Source organism: Amphibalanus amphitrite, unplaced genomic scaffold, assembly GCF_019059575.1.
Source record: "Amphibalanus amphitrite isolate SeventyFive unplaced genomic scaffold, NRLGWU_Aamphi_draft 000026F_arrow, whole genome shotgun sequence".
Classification (NCBI taxonomy): Eukaryota; Metazoa; Arthropoda; class Thecostraca; order Balanomorpha; family Balanidae; genus Amphibalanus; species Amphibalanus amphitrite.
Genome location: NW_024881522.1, coordinates 1759571 through 1782116, shown reverse-complemented (window position 1 = coordinate 1782116; position 22546 = coordinate 1759571). Strand labels below are relative to the sequence as shown.

General features: G+C 52.7%; 1 protein-coding gene across 3 annotated transcripts in view; it reads left to right on the top strand.

Moving 5' to 3' along the window:
- Positions 1–550: 550 nt before the first annotated feature.
- LOC122394728 overlaps positions 551–22546 on the top strand; it is a 48527-nt gene continuing 26531 nt past the window's right edge. For 2 of the 3 annotated variants that reach the window (XM_043332132.1, XM_043332123.1), the window contains exon 1: positions 867–1106. In XM_043332132.1, coding sequence (XP_043188067.1) covers positions 1091–1106 — 16 coding nt within the window. In that variant the 5' untranslated portion in view covers positions 867–1090. Of the gene's footprint in view, positions 1107–22546 lie in introns of all 3 variants that reach the window. The other variant, XM_043332141.1, reaches the window with a different exon arrangement.

The window sequence follows — 22546 nt, the reverse complement described above, 5'->3', positions numbered from 1 at the left end:
TTTCAAAGTACAAGGTTGGCACCCTCAGGGTATCTAAAGCATCTCTTCACGAGTGTGTAAACCAACAATGAACCTGATCTGACTTGTAAGATGGCGGCCAGAGCCCAAAATGTGAACAAGCCAAACATCAATAATTTTTACTTTGGCCTGACCTGTGATGTCATCGGTGACCCCGAGATCAATAATGAATTAGGTTTCGTTCGACAGTTTTTTCCGGGGCTATCAGACACCGTTTGAACTTTGACGATCGGCCCAGCAGTTTCGGAGTTATGAGGGGGCTATGAAGAGCCCCCCCCCCCCCCAGTAGGGCGCGTTATTCACAGACCCCAGTGGGGTGCGGGTTAAGAGAGCTTTTATTTCCGCTCATTTTCAAGCTGAGCTAAAGGATGACATTTGCCATCATGTTTCAGGCTCGACTTGGTCCCGTTCCCTTTTTCTTTCGCTGCCTGTGCTAGCTGGAGATTCACAAGATCAGCAGCGTTCGTCTCTCGGGGGTTAGACGTGGCAACGCCATTAGCTCTCTTCGATGATCGATCACACCGTAAAGATAGGTACAGTAAATTCAAAACTGACAGCTGGCTGATGTGGAATGTTGAGTGAATCATCTCTCGTGTTCTCGACGTCTTCAGTCTGCGGAATGTGACGAGCGGTAAGCCCATGTAATCCGGTGTGGTAGAATTCCCACGCACACTCCCGTCTTCAAGGCACCGACGCCGACTCCGTTCTCTACACGTCTTGTAACGCGTTGGAGAACGCAGCGGGATCAGTCGGGGCGGATCTTGGACGACCCGCCGGGCCTAGTTCCGCGCTCGGCCGCTAGATGTCACTGGCGCGGGGTGACCCGCGGCGGGCCGGCCGGCCCAGCAGAAGGTGCAGTTGCTCGCCATCGACCCCCGACGCAGCATGCCGGTCACTGCTCCGGCGCACTGAAGAGCCCGGTGATCGCCCCAGTGACCTGACCGCAGTGAACAGTGATGTTGGTCTGTCTCTGATCAGCCGACAGAAGGAAGCTGGCCGGGCGACAAGCAAGACGAGGCCAGCGGGAGATTTGGACACATCTTGGAGCTAATGCATAAATAGCACTTCAGCCATGGGATTCTTTAGAGGTGAGTTCGGAGTCGATGATCCCATCGGATATACTCTGCGTCGTTCGGTGGGCATTCTTACCGCCGCAGCGACAGCTGAGAAGCATGAGCCTGACTTTGGAACGACGGGTGCACTATCAACATTACAAACGGCGCTTTTTACCGAAGAGATTGGAGTTTGGTTACTTACGGTTACTTAAAAACACGTAAGTAAGTCATTCTATGGACATAAATGTCACTGATACTTATGTCCATAACATGATCGTTACGTGTTTTCAAGTAACCGTAATGCCTAAATTTGCCAGCCTTCTTCAATTTATCACCACTCACTTGAATGTCTTTTTATTCAACAATGAGCATTAAGCATTGTCGATGGCTTCTGTGACCCCACGACCCCACTGCTTGAGCATGTTCGGGAGTTGCAAATGACTTTGTGATTCCACATTCCGTACGTCGGGACTCGCCTTCGAATTTATACGGCGGAACGCCAGCAGAAGTCACGACAGTCACTGACGAAAGTCACGCTCTATTTGAGTGCAGCCAATATGGTAATCTTCTGCACACGGAACCGCTGTACTATCACTATATTCGCAGTTGCATTGCGCATTTCTATCTAACTACTATCCAAAAGCTTTGGACTGAAGGTATCACTTAGTCAATTCTTGCAATACGAGAAGGGAGATGAACAGCCGACCTTTCGATTTGGTATTATCACCCCTCCCTCCCTTTTAGCCTCGGCTGGGTCCACCAGTGCTTATCCACCACTTTTGTCTCACGCTGACACCAAGGCAGCATGCGGTTTTCATTTTTATCCCGTGCAGACCCATCTCTTACCGGTGTAGCGGTTACTGTCGAAGCTCAGGGCCTCAGGTCGGAGCTCAGGGTCCGCTCTGCTCAATTTGTGGCCACTGCGGGACATCTGAGGCCGCGGAGGCGCCCTTGGAGGGTCTGGTCTGAGCGCTCTCCACGCCGGCCACTGACACACTCGAGAGCAGGTGACCTGAGAAAGTCCTGGACCAAGCAGAGGGACCATCCATCCAAGCTGCTTGGACTGGAGGGTCATAGATTGCTTTCAGATGCTGTTCTTTTAAACCGTCCTCGCTTGAGCCACTCTCCCATTGAGCTTTTCTCGTGAGCCATCCTCGTGAGGAGCCCTCCTCGTGAGCCGTTTGCCCTCCGTGAGCCCCTCTCCATGGGCCGTCTCTCCCACAGATCGTGCACGCGCCAGGTGCCGTCATCGGGCGTGGAAGTCCCGGTGTCAGGAACCTCAACCTCCTGACCTCGACCCCGACGGCTGGTTTTTACAGCGACGGGTTTTACATGAGCTTTGTCTCAGTGTTCAGTAACGTTTGTGCAATTTATACCTACTAACAGCGTGGAACTTTCGCTGTGATAAATTATCCCTCGCCCATGTAGGGGGGGTTGGTGCAACCCCCCCCCCCCCTGAGGCTTTTCGGAAATAGTGCAAAAACGGCGGCGCGCAGCGCCGCCAAATTTTGGGTACCTTATGGGGCAAACCTTGCGCATCTTTTGATAAAAAAAATTGACCGGGTCATGTCAGGTCACGGAGTTATGACGTCACAAAGGGAACAGCCTCCGGCCGGATTTTCACAAACTGAGTGCCAACGCCCGAGGTTTCCTGCCGGTGGTACGGACATCGGTTGATGGATCGTGATGAAACTTCCCATGCATGTTGGGGCAAGTATTGGCTATCATATGGTATAAGAAACTTGACCGGGTCAGGTCAGGTCACGGAGCTATGACGTCACAAGAGGAACAGCGTCCGGTGCTATTTTTGAAAAGCGCCCGAACCACTATTTTGCTAATTCTTGTCACCTCAATGGGAATATGCAGCAATATTAGCTTCTATAGGGAGCAAATGGGCCTCCCAAATCCAAAAATACAATCAGATTTCAAAAATTTAAATTTTGATTTTTCGAATTTCTGCCGCCGACTGTGACCTTGCCGACTTCCGGCGCTCCCAACGCGCCATTTTTAGAGCTAGGGAAACGAAATACATACCAAACGATAGAGAATTGATCAAGGAACATGATAGTTAGGGTGGTCCATTTTGAAAAAAAAGTTTCTAGGATCCGTCGGGCCGGGTCGGAATTCTTGTTGATACCATGACACAATGTTGTGTGCAAAATTTCATTCTGATCGGATAAAGTTATCCCGTCCCGCAAAGCGGTCAAAGTTTTCCCCTATGTTAACAATAAGGGGATGGGCGATAATACGGATTCTCCCACTCAGTTCACATTTTTTACTCAATACGCACTGGCAGTCACTAAAAAAGAACAGCAAAGGAGAGAAACACATCAGAGTGGAATAGGCATTGGTGAAAATAGCCTATCGGTACAGATTAAAAGACGAAGTCCACCACGCGAGCCATCCTAAACCAATCTCCCGCCCGGATGCAACGCCCAGTGAAGTTACGCTCCTCTACCTGAAGGAAGTGCTGTCATCTGTTCCTTGCCGTGCGCGATGGCGCTAAAAATTTGCCGCTGATGGGGGCAACAGTGCAGCATCCGGCTCCTGCAAAGTCGTTTACCACCCATATATGTGTCGGTCGCCGACGAGCAGTGGTCAAGTCGTCATTGTACGACCCCTCGGCCGGGTCCACTTTGAGGAAATCGCGACTGGCCCCGAGGGCGGTGCCGAGACCAACATATGCAAAGGACGCCAGCGAGCACCGCTCCACTGCGTCGAGGGCGACGTCGACGCGGGAGGGTTCTTCTATCTAAGCCGCTGCTGCATGGAGGTGGCGATCGCCTGCTTTTCCTCGACCGCTGTCCCGACGCCGAAGAAGGAGACCGATGGCCTTGAGACCTTGCCTATCACCTTTCCCGGTTACCTTCCGGTATCCGTGTGGTAAGCGGCGAGGGCCTTTGGGGAGGGCGATGTCAGTTCCCCATGCTGAGGTCGATCAATGGGCAGACAGTCAGTATGCTACCTACCTTGTGACGATTAAGGTGGTGAACCGGACCATCGTCCTCTTCTCGTGCTCGGTGAGCACGAGCTGGCAGAAGAGAATGATCTTGAGAGTGTTCATCACCTTTGCAATCCAAAGACCACGTTGTACATAAGGCAACCGGTTCCGGATGCTGGCCTCAAAATCACCGTCCATCACGACGATGGTGAACTGCACCACATCGCGGCAGTCATCCCGGGGCCGCTGCTTCATCAGCAACGCGCATCAAGTGGCGATCATCTTGTCGGCGAAATCGATTAAGTAATTGAGCGGGACACTCGTTCCGTGAGCTGCCACCACTTTACAAACCGCTTGAACGACGGGATCTCGGGAGCCCGGGGCCGGAAGATGATGGATGGTGAGTGCCAAGTGAAAGAGGCGCCCTGCACTTGCTCGTTCGTAAGAGACTGTTTCATCCAGCAAGGATTTGCTTTTTTCTGGCTGCCAAAACAAGCCACATTTCGGTGATTGAGCGTGTGCCTCTTGCAGCTGCAGCGGCGATCCCAAACGCAGGCAGAGCCACAATTAGCGTAATGCATATCGCACCTCCTGGCATATAGTGGCTTGCTACTGGCACTGGAGAACAGGAACTGCAACAGGAATTGTAGATTATCGTTCCTGTCTGTGGCTGATAGGAAGACTAGATCTATCATTGAGAAGGCTAGAGAGGGCTGGTGCGATTAGCGGGCAAGCTCATTGGTAGATAGCCGCTGGCACGACTGGGCAATGTTGAAAGACGAATATTCTCCCTATACTAAAGACTGGTAGGTATAATGGAAACTTTGACCGCTTTGCGGGACGGGAAAAAATCATCCGATCTTAATGAAATTTTGCACAGAAGCTTGTGCTATAGTATCGACAAGAATTCCGACCCGGCCCGATGAATCTGACGAACTTTATTTTTTACCATGTAAATGTGGACCACCCTAATGATAGTGAAGGTTTCAAGTCGATATCTCCCACCGTTTTGCCGCAATCGCCGCGGAAAGTTGAAAAAAGTCTATTTTTCCGAAAATTTGACCTTTGACCGGTCAAAAGTAGGTCAAATGTTGACCTAGGACCAAAAAATATACCACCAATCGCGAGATCTCGGCGAGAGCAATCCGTTGGTCTTTTCCGCTAAGCTCTACGACGCTCCGTTTTCAAACGCCAAGGGGGGGTCGCACCACCCCCCCCCCCCTGCATGGGCGAAGGTGGCAGATCGCCGTTTACGGGCGAGGGTTATACTATGAAATGCTTGGAGATCGAGAATTGTTTGCTGTTGTTTAGCATTCCAAATTTTACGTCGCTGCTTCTCAGGTGTGCACCGATTTTCTACAGCAATTCTCGCCTATGTAAGCATAAAATTGAATAGTACGAAAAGGGACACCAACTCCCGTGCCATGCAAATTTGGCAGAACATCCCAGACGTGTTTCGCCATCGGCAGCTCCGCTGTTCTAAACTAACAACCGTATCCAGCGCCGTGCGTGACTGTTGACATTCAGTCTGTAACCGCTTTTCTGCAGTCTTCACACACGGCGTAAATTACTGACAAGTGTTGCAGCTCTTCTGAATGCTTGAGACGAGGTGTTAGTATCACTGATGTTAGTTGTCGGACTTTCGTCCCCGTCTTGTGTGCATCTCAACTCAAGACGGGGACGAAAGTCCGACAACTAACATCAGTGAAGTGTTGCAGCCTTGCAAAGATGCTAGTCGCAAAAACAACACTTGCTAGCAATTACCACTCGCTTTAGTTGTCCTCTTCCTGTGGTTTCCGTTGTACTTTGCACTTTGCAGAATGGATCTGTGCCCCGTTCGGCTGAAAATGTCTCTGTTGTTCCACAACGTATGCGTCCTACCCTTGGATTGACTGTAAGACCAAACAAAGCAAACTGCCTTGTTTCGCACCACACAATGTCCATCTAAGGAGGGAACAGGTAAAAGCTTGAGACAATTTGAACAGCGTCTAGGAAAGTTTTTGTCAGCAGCTTCAGTAAAAGCGATTTATTAAAACAAAGACAGGAAGCCACATATTACTTCCACAACGCAGCAAATGCTTAGATTATTGCACTTAATGCGTTTGCGGGTTTCTGCCTTTCTCTGTTTGGCCTTAACCTCACATGGGCTCTCTCAAATGAGTCCTCTCTCAATCAAATGAGTCGGTCGCTACGCCACCACCTTTGGCCCGCGAGACTGCAGTCGGCTTGGGCAACTTTCGTCTTCCACGGGTCATTGTAGCGCGAACTCTGAGACAATGCGCGGGTAGGAGGCTGGCGTCTGGCCAGCGGCGCCACTCCCTGCAGCTGTAATAGCTAATGGGCTGTAAGAATCGGACAGTCGCGACGGGTAAAGTTTAGTTCACACTATATGTCGACAGTTCCCAGCAAGAACATCCTAAGCGAGCTGAGTCGAATGGTATAAAGATCTTAATTTCGAAAATTTGACACTTAGGATGTTCTTGCTGGGAACTTTCGATGTAATGGAACCAGTAATGCCGTCTCATTTCTAGTCACAACTCACAACTGACCTCACGCACGAATCAGTGCTGGAAATCTGTGGACTGTGGATTGTGGAAGCTATATTGGTGCATCAGATTTGGTTATACCTCAGCTCAGAGACGGGCCTCGGAGGTGACTTATGACGGGTGGTCCCGAGGTTGTGCTTTCTGCGTCCCCTGGCGGCAACTGCAGGATGTGAACAGCTCATTGCTGCACCTGCCGGCGGGTGGGAACGGCCGGGCTCGACATCCGCGCCGGAGGCGACCTGGCAGAGGTGGCGGCTCAGCGGGTGTTTGTCACCTACCCCTGCGCCCCGGCGCGGGGTCAGGCCCGGAGGTGTCACAATGCTTGACCCCAAGCCCTCAGTCGCGTGCAGCCTCACACAACATGTTGACGGCGGTCGACTGACGAGACTGGCGGCTCGGGTGACGTCAGTGGTCGGCTCTCCTGCCATGGGGAAGGTCATTCTCGGCGGGATCGGGTGGCAAGACTTTTACTCAACTGGATCTACAAGTTCCACGTCATCTTGCGCCATTGAGCTTCTGCTTTTGCCTCATCACATCATAAAAGATTGCATGTTTGATAAAAGAGCTGTCATGCTCCCAGCTCAGAATAATATGCCAACGCCAGCCATGGCCTTTGAGTGCCGACACGCCAGCGTTTTACATATAATAAACACATTAGCCAAATAATGCTTCCCTGCTAGCGATAATGGTACCCCACAGCACCTAGCCGTCCTTCCGGTCTCGAAACCTGCCAAATGATGCCGAAAACGGTTCGCGCAGACTCGCCTGGGGCGGCCGGAAGCCCGTTGATTGCGGACCGCGGCCCGGGCGGCGGGGCGACGGCAGCCGCCAAGCCTCATCACTCGCCGCCGCCGCCCCCGCCACCCGCCGTCGCCGGTCGGGGTTATGTGAAAGTGAAATGCCGTCGCCGTATCAGATCTGGAACCTATGCGAGCGCCGGTGCTGACCTAATCCAGCGGGATCGGCCACCCGGCGACCGGGAGGTGCCCCGGGCTCCGGATGGCGGTCTGTGACTCAACGGCGCGGTGGCGCGGCGAACGGAGGTGGGAAGCGGTGAAACGCTAGCGACTGAAGATGGAGGGCTCGCAGTATATGGATGGATGGATTTATTGGTTACGTTCAAAGGTATGCTGCATCGGCTGATACTGATCTCAGGCTATCACTGCAAATGGGATACGCTGGGAGGCCCCTGACGACTTACGATTTGGACAATGAGATGACTTAAGAATGAGCCTATAATGTGCAAATGAGCAAGAGTGAAAAGATCGGGACGGTTATGCTGCGTGCCACTGAGATTTCACTGAATATTGATATTGTCAATATGCAAAGCATCAGACATCAATAACAATGAGCTGAGAAAAATTCGCTCGCCTTGCGACCGATTGTGTCGACCGCTGCCGGTGCCGGTGGTCAGCGGTCAGCGGCCAGTGGTCAGCGGTCAGCGCTGACGAGCGTTGTCGGCGGTGGTCCGGTAGTCCGTATTTCGGTCAAGTTCAGTGTTGTGTCTGGCCCTGTATGTCACTAGAGGCGAGGCTGGGAACCGCCCGTTGCCTCCAATAGCAGCCGCCGTCTGTTCACATGACGGATCCGGACGGATTTACAACGGAGACAGAGCTGTGAAGTCTACCAGGAATGTTCAGAACGAGCAGGTGAGGGATTGACATTGAGGACCGAGATGGTATCAGAACTTCCCTTGTAAGAGATGTGTCGGAGATATCCCGGCCGGGCCGGGAGAACTGGTGCGAATTAATAAGGCCCAAGGCACAGCCCTCAGGGAACATCTGCTGTAGAGGGACCAACCCGACACGAGGACCACTTTTGCCTAACGGAATATCGGGAAAGCCGTTCTCCTTGTCCCATTACGGGGAGCCTCCCTATCGCGTCCCATATCAAAGGCCGACACGGCATACCAAACGGTTAACATCGAAGGTCGGCGGCGGCTGATGCCGCTTTAGGTTATTGCCAAAATTTCCATGAATGAAGTACCAAAAATAATTCCCATATTTTCGATGAATGTTCGTAGCATGATCACTTGGTAGCATGACTGTCATTGATGCCATGTCACTCATGCCTCTGCCGCATTGTTGATATTGATTGATATCAGGCTATCGCCGAAAGTACCTGATACGATTACAGGGTGTTCAAGTCCTAAACGACTTACGATTAGCATAAGATTATGACTTTTATGGACAATTGCACAATGCACATTTATATACTTTCCGGCGTCGAGTGTCACATAAACAAACTCCAATGCTAAATCATGCGCCGATTCTGAATTGCATTTCTTCTCATCAGGCAGTTACACGTATCTACACAAGCTATTTTCCCATCTCTAATGAGTGTTTGGTGTCAAGGCCTTGAAACATGCCTAATTAATGCTGCGTACGTAGTGTTCCCTTTTACTTTCAACGCATTATGCACAATTCCAGACATCCTAATCCAAGACTGAGCACGAGGGCCGCGCATGACAAACCCGACCAAAGAGCTTGTAATTACTAGATAAGTAGCTTATCATGAAATTTCGGGCCAAAGAACCAATGCAGTCGACGCATATCTTCTAGATGTCTGACGTAGTACAAGGTCGTATGACATAGACCATAGCTCCGTCAGCTACGCGGAACACAATATAATACATTGAACACGACGCATGTGGCGTGCTGAACTATCCGCACATCCCCGGAGATTAAAAAGCTTATGCTCTCAAAAACGCGTCTCGTCTCTTGAACACCAGTTCAGCGATGCGTGCTTCTGATTTTACACGACTAATCGCACAGTGAAATGTCCTGCAGCAGACCTGAGGTAACCGAGTAACTGTCTGCGGTATTTTTTCATGGACGGTCGTCTGGTGCGGAGCGGGATGACATCTGCTCACCGAGGGGGCTCGAGCAGTCCGCCGGCTCTTCGAATGGCAGTCGTGTTCCGGTATTAAATTCCTGGGGACTTTTTCTCACCGATGACCGGTCGTTAGATGGGATATCTGGCCGGCGTCCTTGGTTATTTCAGGGTCGAAGCGCGTCTCCCTCTCCCTCTCTCTCCGGAGAGTTTATCGTCACGCCGGGACCGGTTCGGCGCCGGGTGGCCCTCGTCTCTCCATTGTCCGACGTGGGCACCCGGTCCACCCGCCTCCCATGCCGAGTAATGGAGGGAAGGGCGCCGACGCACCGTTTCCTCTCCGGCATCTCCAGCTCGGTGTCCGGGTATTGTTGGCTCTCGACAGAGCCGGGGGCGGGCCCGGGCCGAGGTCCCTGTCAGAACGGACGAGGTAATGGTACGGTGGATGTTGGTCGGCCCGCGCTCTCAGTGAGTGGGAGGAGTCGCCCCCGGGCGTGCCGACTCCCGTGCCGTCTCACTCGCGCTATGCGGGGTGCGTCAACGAAACCCGATCTTGAGAACTCGATTACAAGCGCCCGATGGCAGATGGCAACTGAATCACACACCAGAGTTAATCCGTCATCCATGGTGGACCATGTGGTAGGCTTCTACTCTGTCCTTTCCCTTTTTTTCTTTTATCCTTTTACCGGAGAGTCCTTTCTTGCTTTCATTATAAGGCGTCCAATGTCTATTTCCAGCCCATCTGGACGATTGCGCACTGTAATTTCAGCTACTTCTACGTGTAGTTCCAGTTCCAGTCAGATAGGAGCCTGTATATCACCCCTTTCCGTCCAGCGCCATTCCGTTCCGCCCCCGACTCCCGGCATCGTTCCGTTCCGCCTCTGCTCCTACCGTGAGCGTTCACCGAGAGTTCGCCGGACCCACCACGCCCAGTCTGGCACCGTCACCGGGTGAACTCAGCCATCACATGCCCGCGCGGACGGCCAGTGCGCCGCTCCGTCGCACCCCAGGCTTCCCTAATTACTATTCCAGACAGCTCGGGTTATACGGCTGGTTCACTCCGTTGCGCCTCAGCGCGGCCGCACGCGGAACAGAGCGCCGGGGCGCGTATGGCGCGTGCCCCAGCGCGACCGACGGCCGGTGCAAGTCGCCCGAGCGGCCGCAGTCAATTCCCGCCTCGCGTACCCCGTCGCGCCGGGTCGACCCCGCCCCTGCCCCTTCGCCGACGTCGTGTCGCGACCTTGTTTGATTGCGCGACTCGTCGAGTGGTGTGGTTGAGACACGGCACCGCTAGTGAACTGGAGAAGGCATGTCTCGCCGACATTTGGTCGTCGCGTCGGCGGCGTGCGACGCGTGCCTTCTACATTGCGGGAGCCCTGCCGAATCGACGTTAGACGTCATTTATTGTGAAATACACCGTCTGTGTATGTCACCAATGTCATTGTCTGCGTTTCCAGCTAATTGGGCTAGCTTTGCGTCCGAGGACATTTCGGAACAAATCCATCGGCGATCGTCCGAGAAAACTGAGCAAGGACCACCAGTCAGGGCTCTTCCGGTAATTCATCTGTTCACACACCCTTCAGAGCTTGTGGCCTTTGTAATGGAGCTTGTTTGTGGTGGATCCGAGTACACAGGCCGTTACGGCCGAGTCGTGACCGGTACGCGGAGCGGCCGACGTCCCGACAAAGAACGCCCTCCCGGCGGTCCTCTGGTGCCGGCACGCGCCGTGGTTACAGCGGTTGTATGGATGACTTCACTCATTGATTGTTGTGGTGAAGGGGAGAGCATGCGTCACGCAGTACGCACGTATGATTTCAACCACAAATAGTTTGCTAACGATAGTTCCAATTGCACAGTAGCGCTTGGAAGATTGATTTTCTTACCTTCCAGGCTTTTTTAATGGCGTAACGCCGTCCCTCGTCACAAACTGGACTTCCAGCGAGCCATGGCGACCCCCAAATCGCCCGGTATGTCTGCTGACCTTTGACGAAGTGCCCCCGCTCGAACGGACCGGCCCCAGACACGCCCTGTGCGGCGCGTGAAAGCCGGAGCGAGCCCGGCCGACCGCCCCGTGGAGCAGAAAATCACCCACCCCGGACCGGTTCGGCGAGCGGCAGCTCCTCGGCACCGGAGAACCGGGGTGAGACACACAATGGACGGGAACGCGTGATGAAAGGAAAGTGAACAGAGCCAGGTGTAATGGCGAGACGGGAAGGCGATGTCCAGACACGCAGTTACATACTGTTCGGTCCAGTTTTATGTGAACGTTTGTAGCCGTTTGGTAACATCGAGACCGGTACATTTTTTTTCTAGAAATAAATCTGCCCTGTTGCTGGGTGACGCAGTGGTCTTCGTTTTCCTGAGACCTTCGGGAGCCACTAAAGCTGCTCTCGTAACAAAGGCCTCGTTTTCGGGATTTCGGGCAGTGTTCAGGTAACCCACGCAAAGAACTTGCGAAGGTCCTTAGAAAGAGGCTTACGCAGCTTATCTCCGGACCGCGTCAGCGTGGGCCTGGGCAGTCTATGAAATGCGGCACTCTGTTGTGAGAGGAAAAAAGTAAACATAACACGCCCTCACGGGTTCCATAGAAAATCTTCTTAAAACATGAGCGTTGTCCTTTATATACGCCCATGCCTTGTCAACAAAGATTTCTGCCAGCTCAGGGGAGCTTGTCGCGCTTCCTTTTGGATTTTTCGTAACTCGAGTCCTTTTCTCCTTACACTAAGCCTACCCAGCGGCCACCGAATAGCTTCGGCCCACGCCGAAATAAAGCTGCATTTTAAGTCGCCTACCGTCGGAGGAAGCCGATTATGCTGAGCAGCCGACTTCACATCGCTGAATGAACGCATCGCTTTTGGCAGAGGCGCGCAAATACCTGCCGTTGGGGGACATGTGGTTTGAACTTTGAATGCCCGTCTGAAGTGGAGATCACGTATGCACATGTAGTTGCATGCAATTACATGTGCATACATGTGCTTACTATTAGTGTCAGAGAGTTCAGTCGCTATGCGCCGGTGAGGCCAGCTGTACTGCTGGTGACTTGGAAGGTCACAGGCCCAACTGAACATACCTAGGCTGAGGTGACATACGGTTAAACGGTTAAACACCTCAGCCTAAACGGTATGTCACCTCAGCCTAGGTATGTTTTCCTTTGTCTCAGACTCAGTCTGGTAAATAATGTAATGTGAAGCTCTATGATTTCCATCTTAATAAAAATGTTGGGATTGACCTAATGCTCATTATTGAATTAATTAGTTTTTAGTTTTTATTTTTAGTTAAATTAATTGAAATTTGAAAGAAAGTCCAGAATATATTTTCGAATCTGGTTCTTCTTCGGTGGAATCAAAAATGGCGAGAGATTTCATTTTAGTCCATTAGCCCGATGCAAAGTCGCCTATGGAATTTTCAAACTATGCGCATGTTGATGGTTGAAAATGCAAATCACCAATGACAGATCACCGAAGTGTTGGCCTCAACTTATTGGCACATCGCCCTCGACCAGTTAAGTTCAATCCGACCATCAGCTGAAGCGCTTCGTTCTCACCAATTAGGCGTAATTCTGCCATCATTCAAACAGGTAGCCGACACATCCAAAGCTCTTCCGCGTTTCGTAGCCAGTAGGGAGGACGGGTTTGGAAGGACGTCCTATAACCGACTTCAGGGACACAGATGGATAGAACCCGCGTGTCGCTGCCGACATCCGCTCGGCAGATGGTGGCGGAATGTTAGGTAGTGGTGCTGGTGGTGGTGGTGATGGCAGTGGTGACGATGTGGCGTTGGTGAAGATGGTGACTGTGTAGCATAAGAAGTTCGGGAATGTTACTGTTGGACAGAGTGTGTGACGTGCTAGCTTCATTATCACACGCCTCAAACACAGCTTGCTGTCCTTGCACGCTACCTTGGGTATGTGCTGGGATTTGCCTGTGTTCCACAGACTTCTAGGGTTAAACGGTGCATGCATCAAGCCTCCTGAAACATTTATAACTGACTCCATATGCTGCACATATGTTGAAGTAACACATGGGGGTGTGTTGGTGCAGGGACACGACTCTACATCAGGCTCCAGCAGAGGTCAAACGTCCAGAGGCACAATGCCACGCTGACACACCCGTGACACCACGCTGATACACCCCTTACACCGCGCTGACACGCCCCTGACACCACGCTGACACGGTAGTGACTCGTGTCATTTGTTCTCATGACCCTCGCTGGCGGTGGGATTCGTCCAACCTTGCACCCCTGACACGCGGGTATGTTATCCCATGTCCCACCCTGTATTGTCCCCAGCCTGCAGGATAGGACTTTGTCAACGCTGAGGCGGTGGCTGATGTGAACATGCCTCTGGTCTGCCGTAAAGCCGCACTGGCGTTTGGCTAGGGCGTGGCACGGCTCACCCAGTCGGGGAGTTGTGGAATGGCATGCTGGCAGGGAGGTGACGGGGAGGGCGGAAATGTTAGTGTGCATGTCAGCGTGTCGGGACTGGGGTGTCACGGGTACAGGGCACTCAGTGATGAGTGGCGGAACAGAGTGGCGGTGGGTGGGGAGCAGAGTCACAGTCACTTACCCTCACGCCTCGCTCCATTCTCTAAGCTGAGTGAGCGTCAAAGGGCAAATAGCGTTTGAGCACAAGAGCACGAAGTGCCGGAGCATCAGTGACGAGGTGCCTGATCCCCAGAGGACGAAATGTCCGAGTCCCTGAAGACGAAGTGTCTAAGAGAATCAAGTGTCTAAGCATCAGAGGACGAAGTGTCTAAGCCCCAGAGAGCGGAATGTCTGAATCCCTGAGGATGAAGTACCTCAGAGAATCGAATGTCTGCGCTTCAGAGGACGAAGTGCCTGTGTATCCGCGTCAGGCGTAACACGGTGGCCGAGTGGCGGTGTCGGGTCGTCACGACTTGTTTGCCTGTCCACCGTCGTGTTTGACCAGCAGCTCCGCTGGCCGACTAGGGTCCGAACAGGCGGTGTCTGTGGCCCGTGGGGTAGTCCTCACCGGGGGAGGTCCTGACCGCTGTCAGCCCGGTACGTGAGGGAAGTTACAATGAGCAGTGGGCTCGAGGGAGGTCCTGGGAACGGACCAGCGACGCAGGAAGGTCACGTGGTGTTAATGTGCGGCTTCCCGGGGAGTGGAGCGCAAACATCGCTGTGAATCAAGACACTGAAAGCAATCCGACCTACCAGGGGTTCTCACTGATACCGATTGGGAGCTTCCATCGGGAACTTAGGCTTTTCTCAGCCCTCCCCTAAAACATCGGTACGAGTGAACGATGACAGTTTTTGAGACGTTTGTTATTTGTCGAATTCGAGAGATAGCGCCCAATAACAAATCTTTCTCGGTGTTCGTGGCACGTGTCATCCATCATCTCGCACCCTTAGATACTATCATATTTGATGGATGTTACGCGATGACATGAGCCAGCCAAGTGTGTCCGGGGCGATGATTTTATGTCTGAATATTTCTGTGGAAATGGCGACAAAACAGCCGTCGCTTCATGCCTAAAAACTGACACATCGCGGCAAAATTCAGTGTCGGTGCTCAAGCATACAACACGGTCTGAAAATGCTGTGATAGCCCCATATGGTCGCCAGCCTTATCCAGCCTGGTCCTTCCCCCATCCCAGCCGCACAAAAACTCGCATTGAGATCGATCCACCAAGAGTGAAAGTCCATTATGCAATCGGATTTGTAGTCGGGCTAAATCACAAGACTCCGATAAGCAGATGGGCTCCGTGGCCGTCCGAAATGGGGAGACGCGAGGTCAGGGCTGCGTCTCCCCATGAGCGCAGCCGCTGCCGGCTTTTTGCAGTGCCGAGCTGCGTCTAATCCGCGCACTTCGTGCCGTAAGGCTGATCCGGCCCCCGGATAAGCGCCCCCCAGCGGCGTCTCATAAAGTGAGGGGCAGTTAACAGCGACCCGAATCCCACACAAGACGCGTGTTTATGTCCTGCGATATGAGCTGGCAAGGCCTCTGGAGGGCTGTGGGCTATGGCTCCACCCAGCACCCGATAGCAGGCGTCGTGTCTCGAACATTTTGCATACGCCTTAGAAATATCAACATCTTATCCCAATCGACACTATCTGGTGTAGCGATCTCCCTTCCTGGTTATGTCGCACCAGACATACTATTTAATACGTCGTCATTTCATACCCTGTGACGTCACCGTTGAAGCCCTTGTAACCTCACCGACGTATCCCCATACCCTGAAGATGGTTATCAATAGTGCAAAGTCGGCGGTCGGCTGACGAGCGAGAAGGGTGGGCTCCGTTGTCGGCCCGACCGCAGAGCGTTACACGACTGTACTCACCGGTCACGCTGATGGCACAGCTAAATGGCGGCTGTACCGTGTCAGTGAAATAAACGGGATCAAACGGGCAGTAAGACCAGGCAGACGGCCGGCCACCGACGAGCCTTGCCTTTGCGCAATGGTGCAGGATGGCCCCGCTCTCGCTGGAACGTCAGTGGCACATTCCACGACCACTCCTATTACTTGTCCCAATCAGCCCTTTCCTCTGTGCCAGTCCCTGTCCGCTAGTCCCTGAGCATCAAGAGGCCCATTGGCTTCTCTCACTCACTCTCGTTACCTCTCACTCTCGCTCGTGGGCAGATGGCCACCATGATCGCCGCGCGGTTAGATCTACATATGCGATTCTTCATCTCTAACTGCATCTAATTGCAATTCAAGTCGCATTGATTACAGTTCTAGCCAGTTGGCCGAATAGAATAGTCAGCATGAACGACTATTTGCAATTCACGCTATCGATTTAACTGTCGTTATCAGTCGACTGTGTCACTATTGGCGGTGGCGCGAGCGATTTTGTCACACTTGTCGCCTTAACTGCGATTCGGTGACCGCGCCGGGGCCGCTGAGTGACCTTGGTTAGCGCGCGTGCACAATAGTGAGCCGTGCACGAGCGGGGACCACGACTTGTGGCCGGCCTGTTCCGGTTCAGTGACACCCCGCGGGGCCGGCGGTCGGGCGGAACCGGCTACTTTCGGTTCGCGTGGCCAATGAACCACGCGCCGGCCCCACTGCACCGCTGGCCAGACTGGGAGTGGTCGCAAAGGGAAGTGGTGTACGGTTAGCTAGCAAGGGCCCATTCAAATGTCTCGAGTGGATAAATATTTGGTGTACTACACCACTGACGCCAACGTAGCATGTATAACAGTCAACTCATAGACCTGGTTTTCATTCAGCACGGTTACGCTGAAGTGTTATTTATTTGGGACATGAGAGCTCGCCGACCCAAATAATCCAAAGATGGTCTTGTTCATGCACCAATAGCTGACTCGAAGCTACTTCACCTTGCATTTTCAGAGACATAAAGCTGTATGAGTGTCTTAGCCGCCCGTCTGGCCCTGAGCCGGTTTGGCGTAATTATCCCTGACCGTCCGGAGCGGCCGCGGCCCTCTGGTTTCCTAGGGGCCGCCGGTGCCGGCTGTAGGCACAGCCGGTGTAAATTCCCGCGGCCAGGTAACCGCAGCTCCCGGCCACACGACCCTCGCCACCCGCCGTGTTTTCACTCTCATCTCCGCCGAGTATTCCCGGTATTAACTGTGTGGTGGTGGATTCCAGACCACATTCCGGCCTTGCTTTCATGCTCCCGGGCTCTTGTTACTCCATCGGACGTTCCATGATGGGTTAAACTACGCCATACGCTTTTTCTGTCGTTTTATCCGTTAATATCCGTCTTGCATGGAGCAACAATCACTCTGCACAACATAATGTTTTCAGATATAAATAACACTCACACTGGCCTTATGCTTACATATTTCCATATGCCGATGAGATAGCAGATATCATTTCCGGAGACGCTACTTTTTGTGTCGATAGTGTTCGAAGGGTCACATGGATGGCTGATTATCCCTTACTGAAACTTTGCAGCTCGAATAATTAATCGTTGGTCTTTGTGCGCCATTGCTACTGAAGGCTATAACAACATTTTTATGTCAGCTGCGCGAAACCATGTCGATGTTCTGTCTTTTACCAGTCATTACTTATAAGAGCAGAGACTGTTACGAGTACGTACCCGTCATTGCCTTGTCAATAACTTATCAGTCATCCTCGGATGGCCCGCCAGTTATCCGTCAATATCTTGTCATCCACTCATCACCAGCTCGTCAGCTCTCCGTTGGAACGCCGCAGTCATGTTTCGCTGCGGCACAAGCACCTCTTCTTTGGCGATCGTTTCATTCGGTCATATAAACTAATAGCGGGTCACAAATTCCGACATGCACATACACGGTCTCTGCAGGTCCCACGGGTGACACGGACAACGGAGAGACCGTATAGGGAGAGGACTGGAGCCGAGGCCGACGGGTCACCACTGGGTAGCGGGGTTACGGCGGGCCGTCACAGCGGGATCACGGTGGGGTCATGGGTCACATTGGCACCCTGGCGCGTGTCCAATGTGATCCAATGTAGCCGTCAGGAGCGGGTGATGCTAATACCCAGCTACCTTCCCTTCCAAGTTACAGCTTTCAACGTAGACCCGTCCTGCCTACTCACCTCTCGTTCTCCCTCCCTCCTCTATCTCTCTCGTTCTTTTTCTCTCTTTGCCTCCATTCTCTTTGCCTCCTTCAATCATCTCTGCCTCCCTTTCTTTCCCTCTTTCCTTTTTTCTCTCTCTCTCTCTCTCTCTCTCTCTCTCTTTCTTTCTCTCGCTAATCCTTTCCTCTTCCTCCTCCTTCCCTATCCTATCCACACCCGCCACCTCTCCCGCTCCACTCTCGCTTTCGCTCTCTCTGCAGCCGGCAACCGAACCGGACTTGCTCAAGATCGGAATGACAGCTGTGGTAGTCAGGCTGCAGGGCTATTTTTGCCCTGAGCGCCCGTCTCGCCGATAGGCGTTATCATAAGTGTATTCGCGGCCATTGGGGCGACGTAAGAAAAGAAGAAAACAACTGGCCCCAAGAACTTTAAATTATCATTTAGCATGCACCTTTTCCTTGATATGTAGAGAATTTACCATTAATTGTTAGAGAAAATTGCATTTAAAATCTTCCATTCATGCTTTTTTTCATCGTTTGCACAGTATGTTCTTTTACTAAGCTAGAAACACTAATTAGAAATAGTTCCAGCATCATCAAGAACAATAGGGAAGGCTTGAAGTGAATACAATAATCTAAACGGTTTTGTAATCCATGTGAAGACACTTCTAAAATTGCCTGTAGAAATATTAAAGGCAAAAGTTCAACCTTTTCACAAGACTGACAGCTATAAACCTATTCAACGTGTGACAACTCAGCCGGTATTTCAACGCCTACAGCCCAGCTTTCCCTAGTGACCGATAGAGGCGCTGCTATCGATGTCCGCCCGTGCCGCCTAACGCACTGTTCACGGGGTGATTTGCACGGGGAGTTCACCTCTTGCAGTACGCGTCTGTAACCTCTTGCAGTACAAGTTCGTTAGATGTCATCAGACACGATCAGATAGGTTGACCAGAGTGAGAGGAGAAGACAGATAAGGTATCACCTATAGAGATGAGTTGGACAGAACTCATCTCGGCGGACTTTGGTGACGGACCGAGGAGGGACCGCTTTGTGGAGGTGTCGGATATCGGGTAATTGCGGGCTGTGGTCGTCGTCGCGTCGGTGAGGAAGGGTCTTGTGACATGAATTCGTGTTTGGTGGGGCCTGCGGGGGTGAAAGTCCGCACACGGGAGATGGACTGGACCCGACCAATAACCGGCGAGTGTGGGTGTCATTGGGACCCTGATCGGCTTAACGCAAAACTTTGTTCCTGGCCAAAATTGCCAGATGTAATGACCCCCGGCTCCAGACTGGCTTTAGGCTGGCGGAGCAAAAAAAAAGAAAAGAAAAAAAGTTCGGTTACATAGAAACGCAGAACATAGTCACCCGCAGATCCTTTACAAAACGGTGCCTTCTTGTGTTAGTTAATTTGTTTTTCTCATTTTTCCGGTGTGCAAAGTTGACGAGGATTGTAGCGTGCACAAAGATTATTCAGCTCCGTTTGTCTTTTTTCGCAAACAGTTGTGAGAGTTGTAAATTGGCAATAGTTCGTATAGTTACGCCTTTGGTCATCTCTTACTCGCTTTTGATTTTAAAAGAGCCCATGCAGTATTTCTCGATGGACAGGCTTGATCCATGGTAAGCCGATTAATCTCATGTGTCCAATCGCTAGCTGGACAAGTTATTGATCACATTTAGCCTTCATGCCTTACAAATGCTCGGATCTACCAATCAATCTAAATCACAATCGATAGCGAATCTCCAGGCTCGTTTCCCAACTGCCTGGACTACATCGTTCGGTGCGTTTCCCGGAATCTCCCGTTTGGCATTCCTGCCCGGACAGCGCGGTGTTGTAGATTCCGGCGGCTCCTCTCGTTCCCCCGCTGAGGTGCCTTTTGTGACAGTTATCGAATATTGTTGACACCCGAGACGAGCAGTTAGCCGCGCCGCTGCGGCGGCATTGTACCGGCGCTGACCTTCGCCCTACTCCACCAGCGTGTGACCTCAGTGACCCTGGTGACCTCGAGGGGGGGGGGGGGCGGCCGCGGCTCGTCCGCCGCCGCCGTCGGCCACTTGGTCCGTTCCAGCATTAGTTAGTAGCCCGAATGGCGCGGCCGTGAGCCTACAGAGGTGGGGAGACGAGCCGGCGGCCGGCGGAGTGGCGTAACTCGTATGGAGATGTCTCACTCACGATTTGGGGTTATGGCAGAGGCCAAGTACTTTGAACCAGGTGGAACAGGTGCATGTGGTTCATCGCTATAAATAGAACAGGTATTGCGTAGTTATGCCACGAAAACCTGACAATGAAAACGACTCATAATATTTACTTTTTAAGCATAAAAACACGCAATTTTAATGCTCAAAACTGGGGCGTTTCATAAAGGAGCGGTGGGGAACAGGATAACCTACATTAGCATTCAAACATGTCTCGCATTTGCATTTTACCGTAGTAAAAATGTTGTATATTGTAATAAACCCTTGATTACCTTATCAAATGTAATTTATTTGAGCACTCAGGTTAATGGCTCAGTTTCGTTGTGTTGAGGCCTCTTATCTAACGCTTGTAAGATAGGATTATTTTTTGGATGGCGGTCGCATGCATAAACAAAGCCCTATTTACGGCATCAGTTGGCGCTAAACTCATTGCTAACTCCTCTAATGCGGCCGTGGTACATGGCGCGCTACATAGGCCATCCGGTTCGTGCACTGGAGCACTTTATCGTTCTGACATGCGACGCGTCTGGCCTCGCCGGCTCACGACGCCCCATGGTCGTTCGTTGTCACACCGTTTGTCCAGTGACGTCAAGTGCTGCTGTCCAATTATGTCACAATGCGTGCTGCTTTGGTGCCGACCATATCCCTTGGAAGAGCTCCACTGCACATGACATTGGAGAATAGAGACAAAGAAGGAAGAAGGGGGCAGGGCAGGGGTTGCGATATGACGGTCTGCCCCCCCCCCCTCCCATGTCTTAGTGTGGCAGTTGGTCGTGACGTTGATAGTGATGGTGATGGTGATGGTGATACCGTGTCACTCATGCTGGTGATGGTGGTTTTGGTGGCGCCGCGGTATACAGCTGGTGTGTTTGTTGATTGTTATGATAGTGCTGGTGGCATTGGCGATTTCTGGGCTCCCAACGGTATAGTGTCTGCATGATTCAGTATCACAGCCAGGCTGCTGAGTGCTCCGAGAGGCCTGTGCACTATGCAGCGAGCGGTCTCTCATTAGCGCCTTGCAGGGGGATGTCGTCCCGGTTTTCCCCATGCATTATTCGCCAATCAGCTTAACACTACCAGTGACGTCACTGGTGGATCGCCAATCGGGGCCGTCCGGCCGGCCGGCCGGGCCCGTAGGCCAAACGCAGACGTTTTCAGAAAAGCGTAAGCCGTATAGATACAGTCGTGGATGGAGTTTTGCTGTGATTCGGCTCTCCAAGAGTGCGTCAGCGGACCAGGACCCGGATAAAGGTCATAGTGAACCGGCATCTGATAAAATCCGCTCACGGCTTAGCAGCCGACTTCGACCCTTCGCCCTCGTTTAAAGCACAAAAGCTTGCCGGTCATTAATCCACCTGCATCTTCTCATCTGCTTAATGCCTATATCGACCAGCTACTTCAGCCGTTTTGGAGCGGCTCACGGCCAATAACACGCCGGGCGTGCGCTAGCCGCCGGTGCTAAGCGCTAACCATTGAGTGCGCGTGGCCGACTGCCGCCCCGATGGCGCTGGCCCCCGGCACCGACACCGGCGCGGCGCCGCTGACCCATTGGGGGGGGGGGGGGGCTGCTAATTAGTTGAGCCGGAATTGGGATAGAAGCCGGTATGGGATTGGGATAGAAACTCAGCGAGACTAAGGGATTGTGTTGTGCCTTCGGTAGGCCCCCAAAAATCACCGGTGTAGTGCCCTCAGGGCCACCGGTTATGAAGCCTTTGGAGGCACTGGTGTGGGCCCTCAGAGGTAGGTACCGGTGTGAGGCCCTCGGAGGCATTGGTGCGGGGCCCCAGAGGTACCGCTGCGGGCCCTCTGAGGTGCTAGTGTGTGGCCCTCAGAGGCGCTGGTGAGGGTCCTCACAGTTGCCATTGTGGCCTGTGGGCCCTCAACTGCAGTGTGGGGTCATCACAGCCGGGTGCGGGACCCCTAGAGCTGCTGACTCGAACCCTTTATAAGCCTACAGGGGCTCTCAGAGACCGACAAGGGGCCCTCAAGAGGTCTGCGATGTCTTCAGGAGCCCTGTGGAGTCCTCAGAGACCAGCAAGGTACGTACTCTCAGACGCCGCGCCGGTGGGGGCCCTCAGAGTCGTCGGTGTGGGGTCCTCAAAAGTCACCGGTGAGTGGCCGTCCGATGCGAAGGTCCCGTATTAGGCCGTAAGAGGCTCCGGCGTTGAGCCCTCAGAGCCGCCGATATATGGCCTTAAGAACAGACTTGTGCCGTGACCAAAAATCAAGATCCAGGATCCTCAAGGTCCCACGGCAAATTCAATTTCTAGAAGAAGCACTGGTTTGGGCCTTTGGAACTTCATTCAGGGATGCCGGTTGAACTCAGAGGTGCCAGTGTGGGGCCCTCAGCTGGGCACCGGTTTGGGGCTTTCACAGCCACCGGTGAGGGCCCTCGCAGGCGCCGTTGTGGGGGCCTTCAACCATTGGTTTAGGGGGTCATCACAGGCGTGTGTGGAACCCTTAGAGCTGCTGG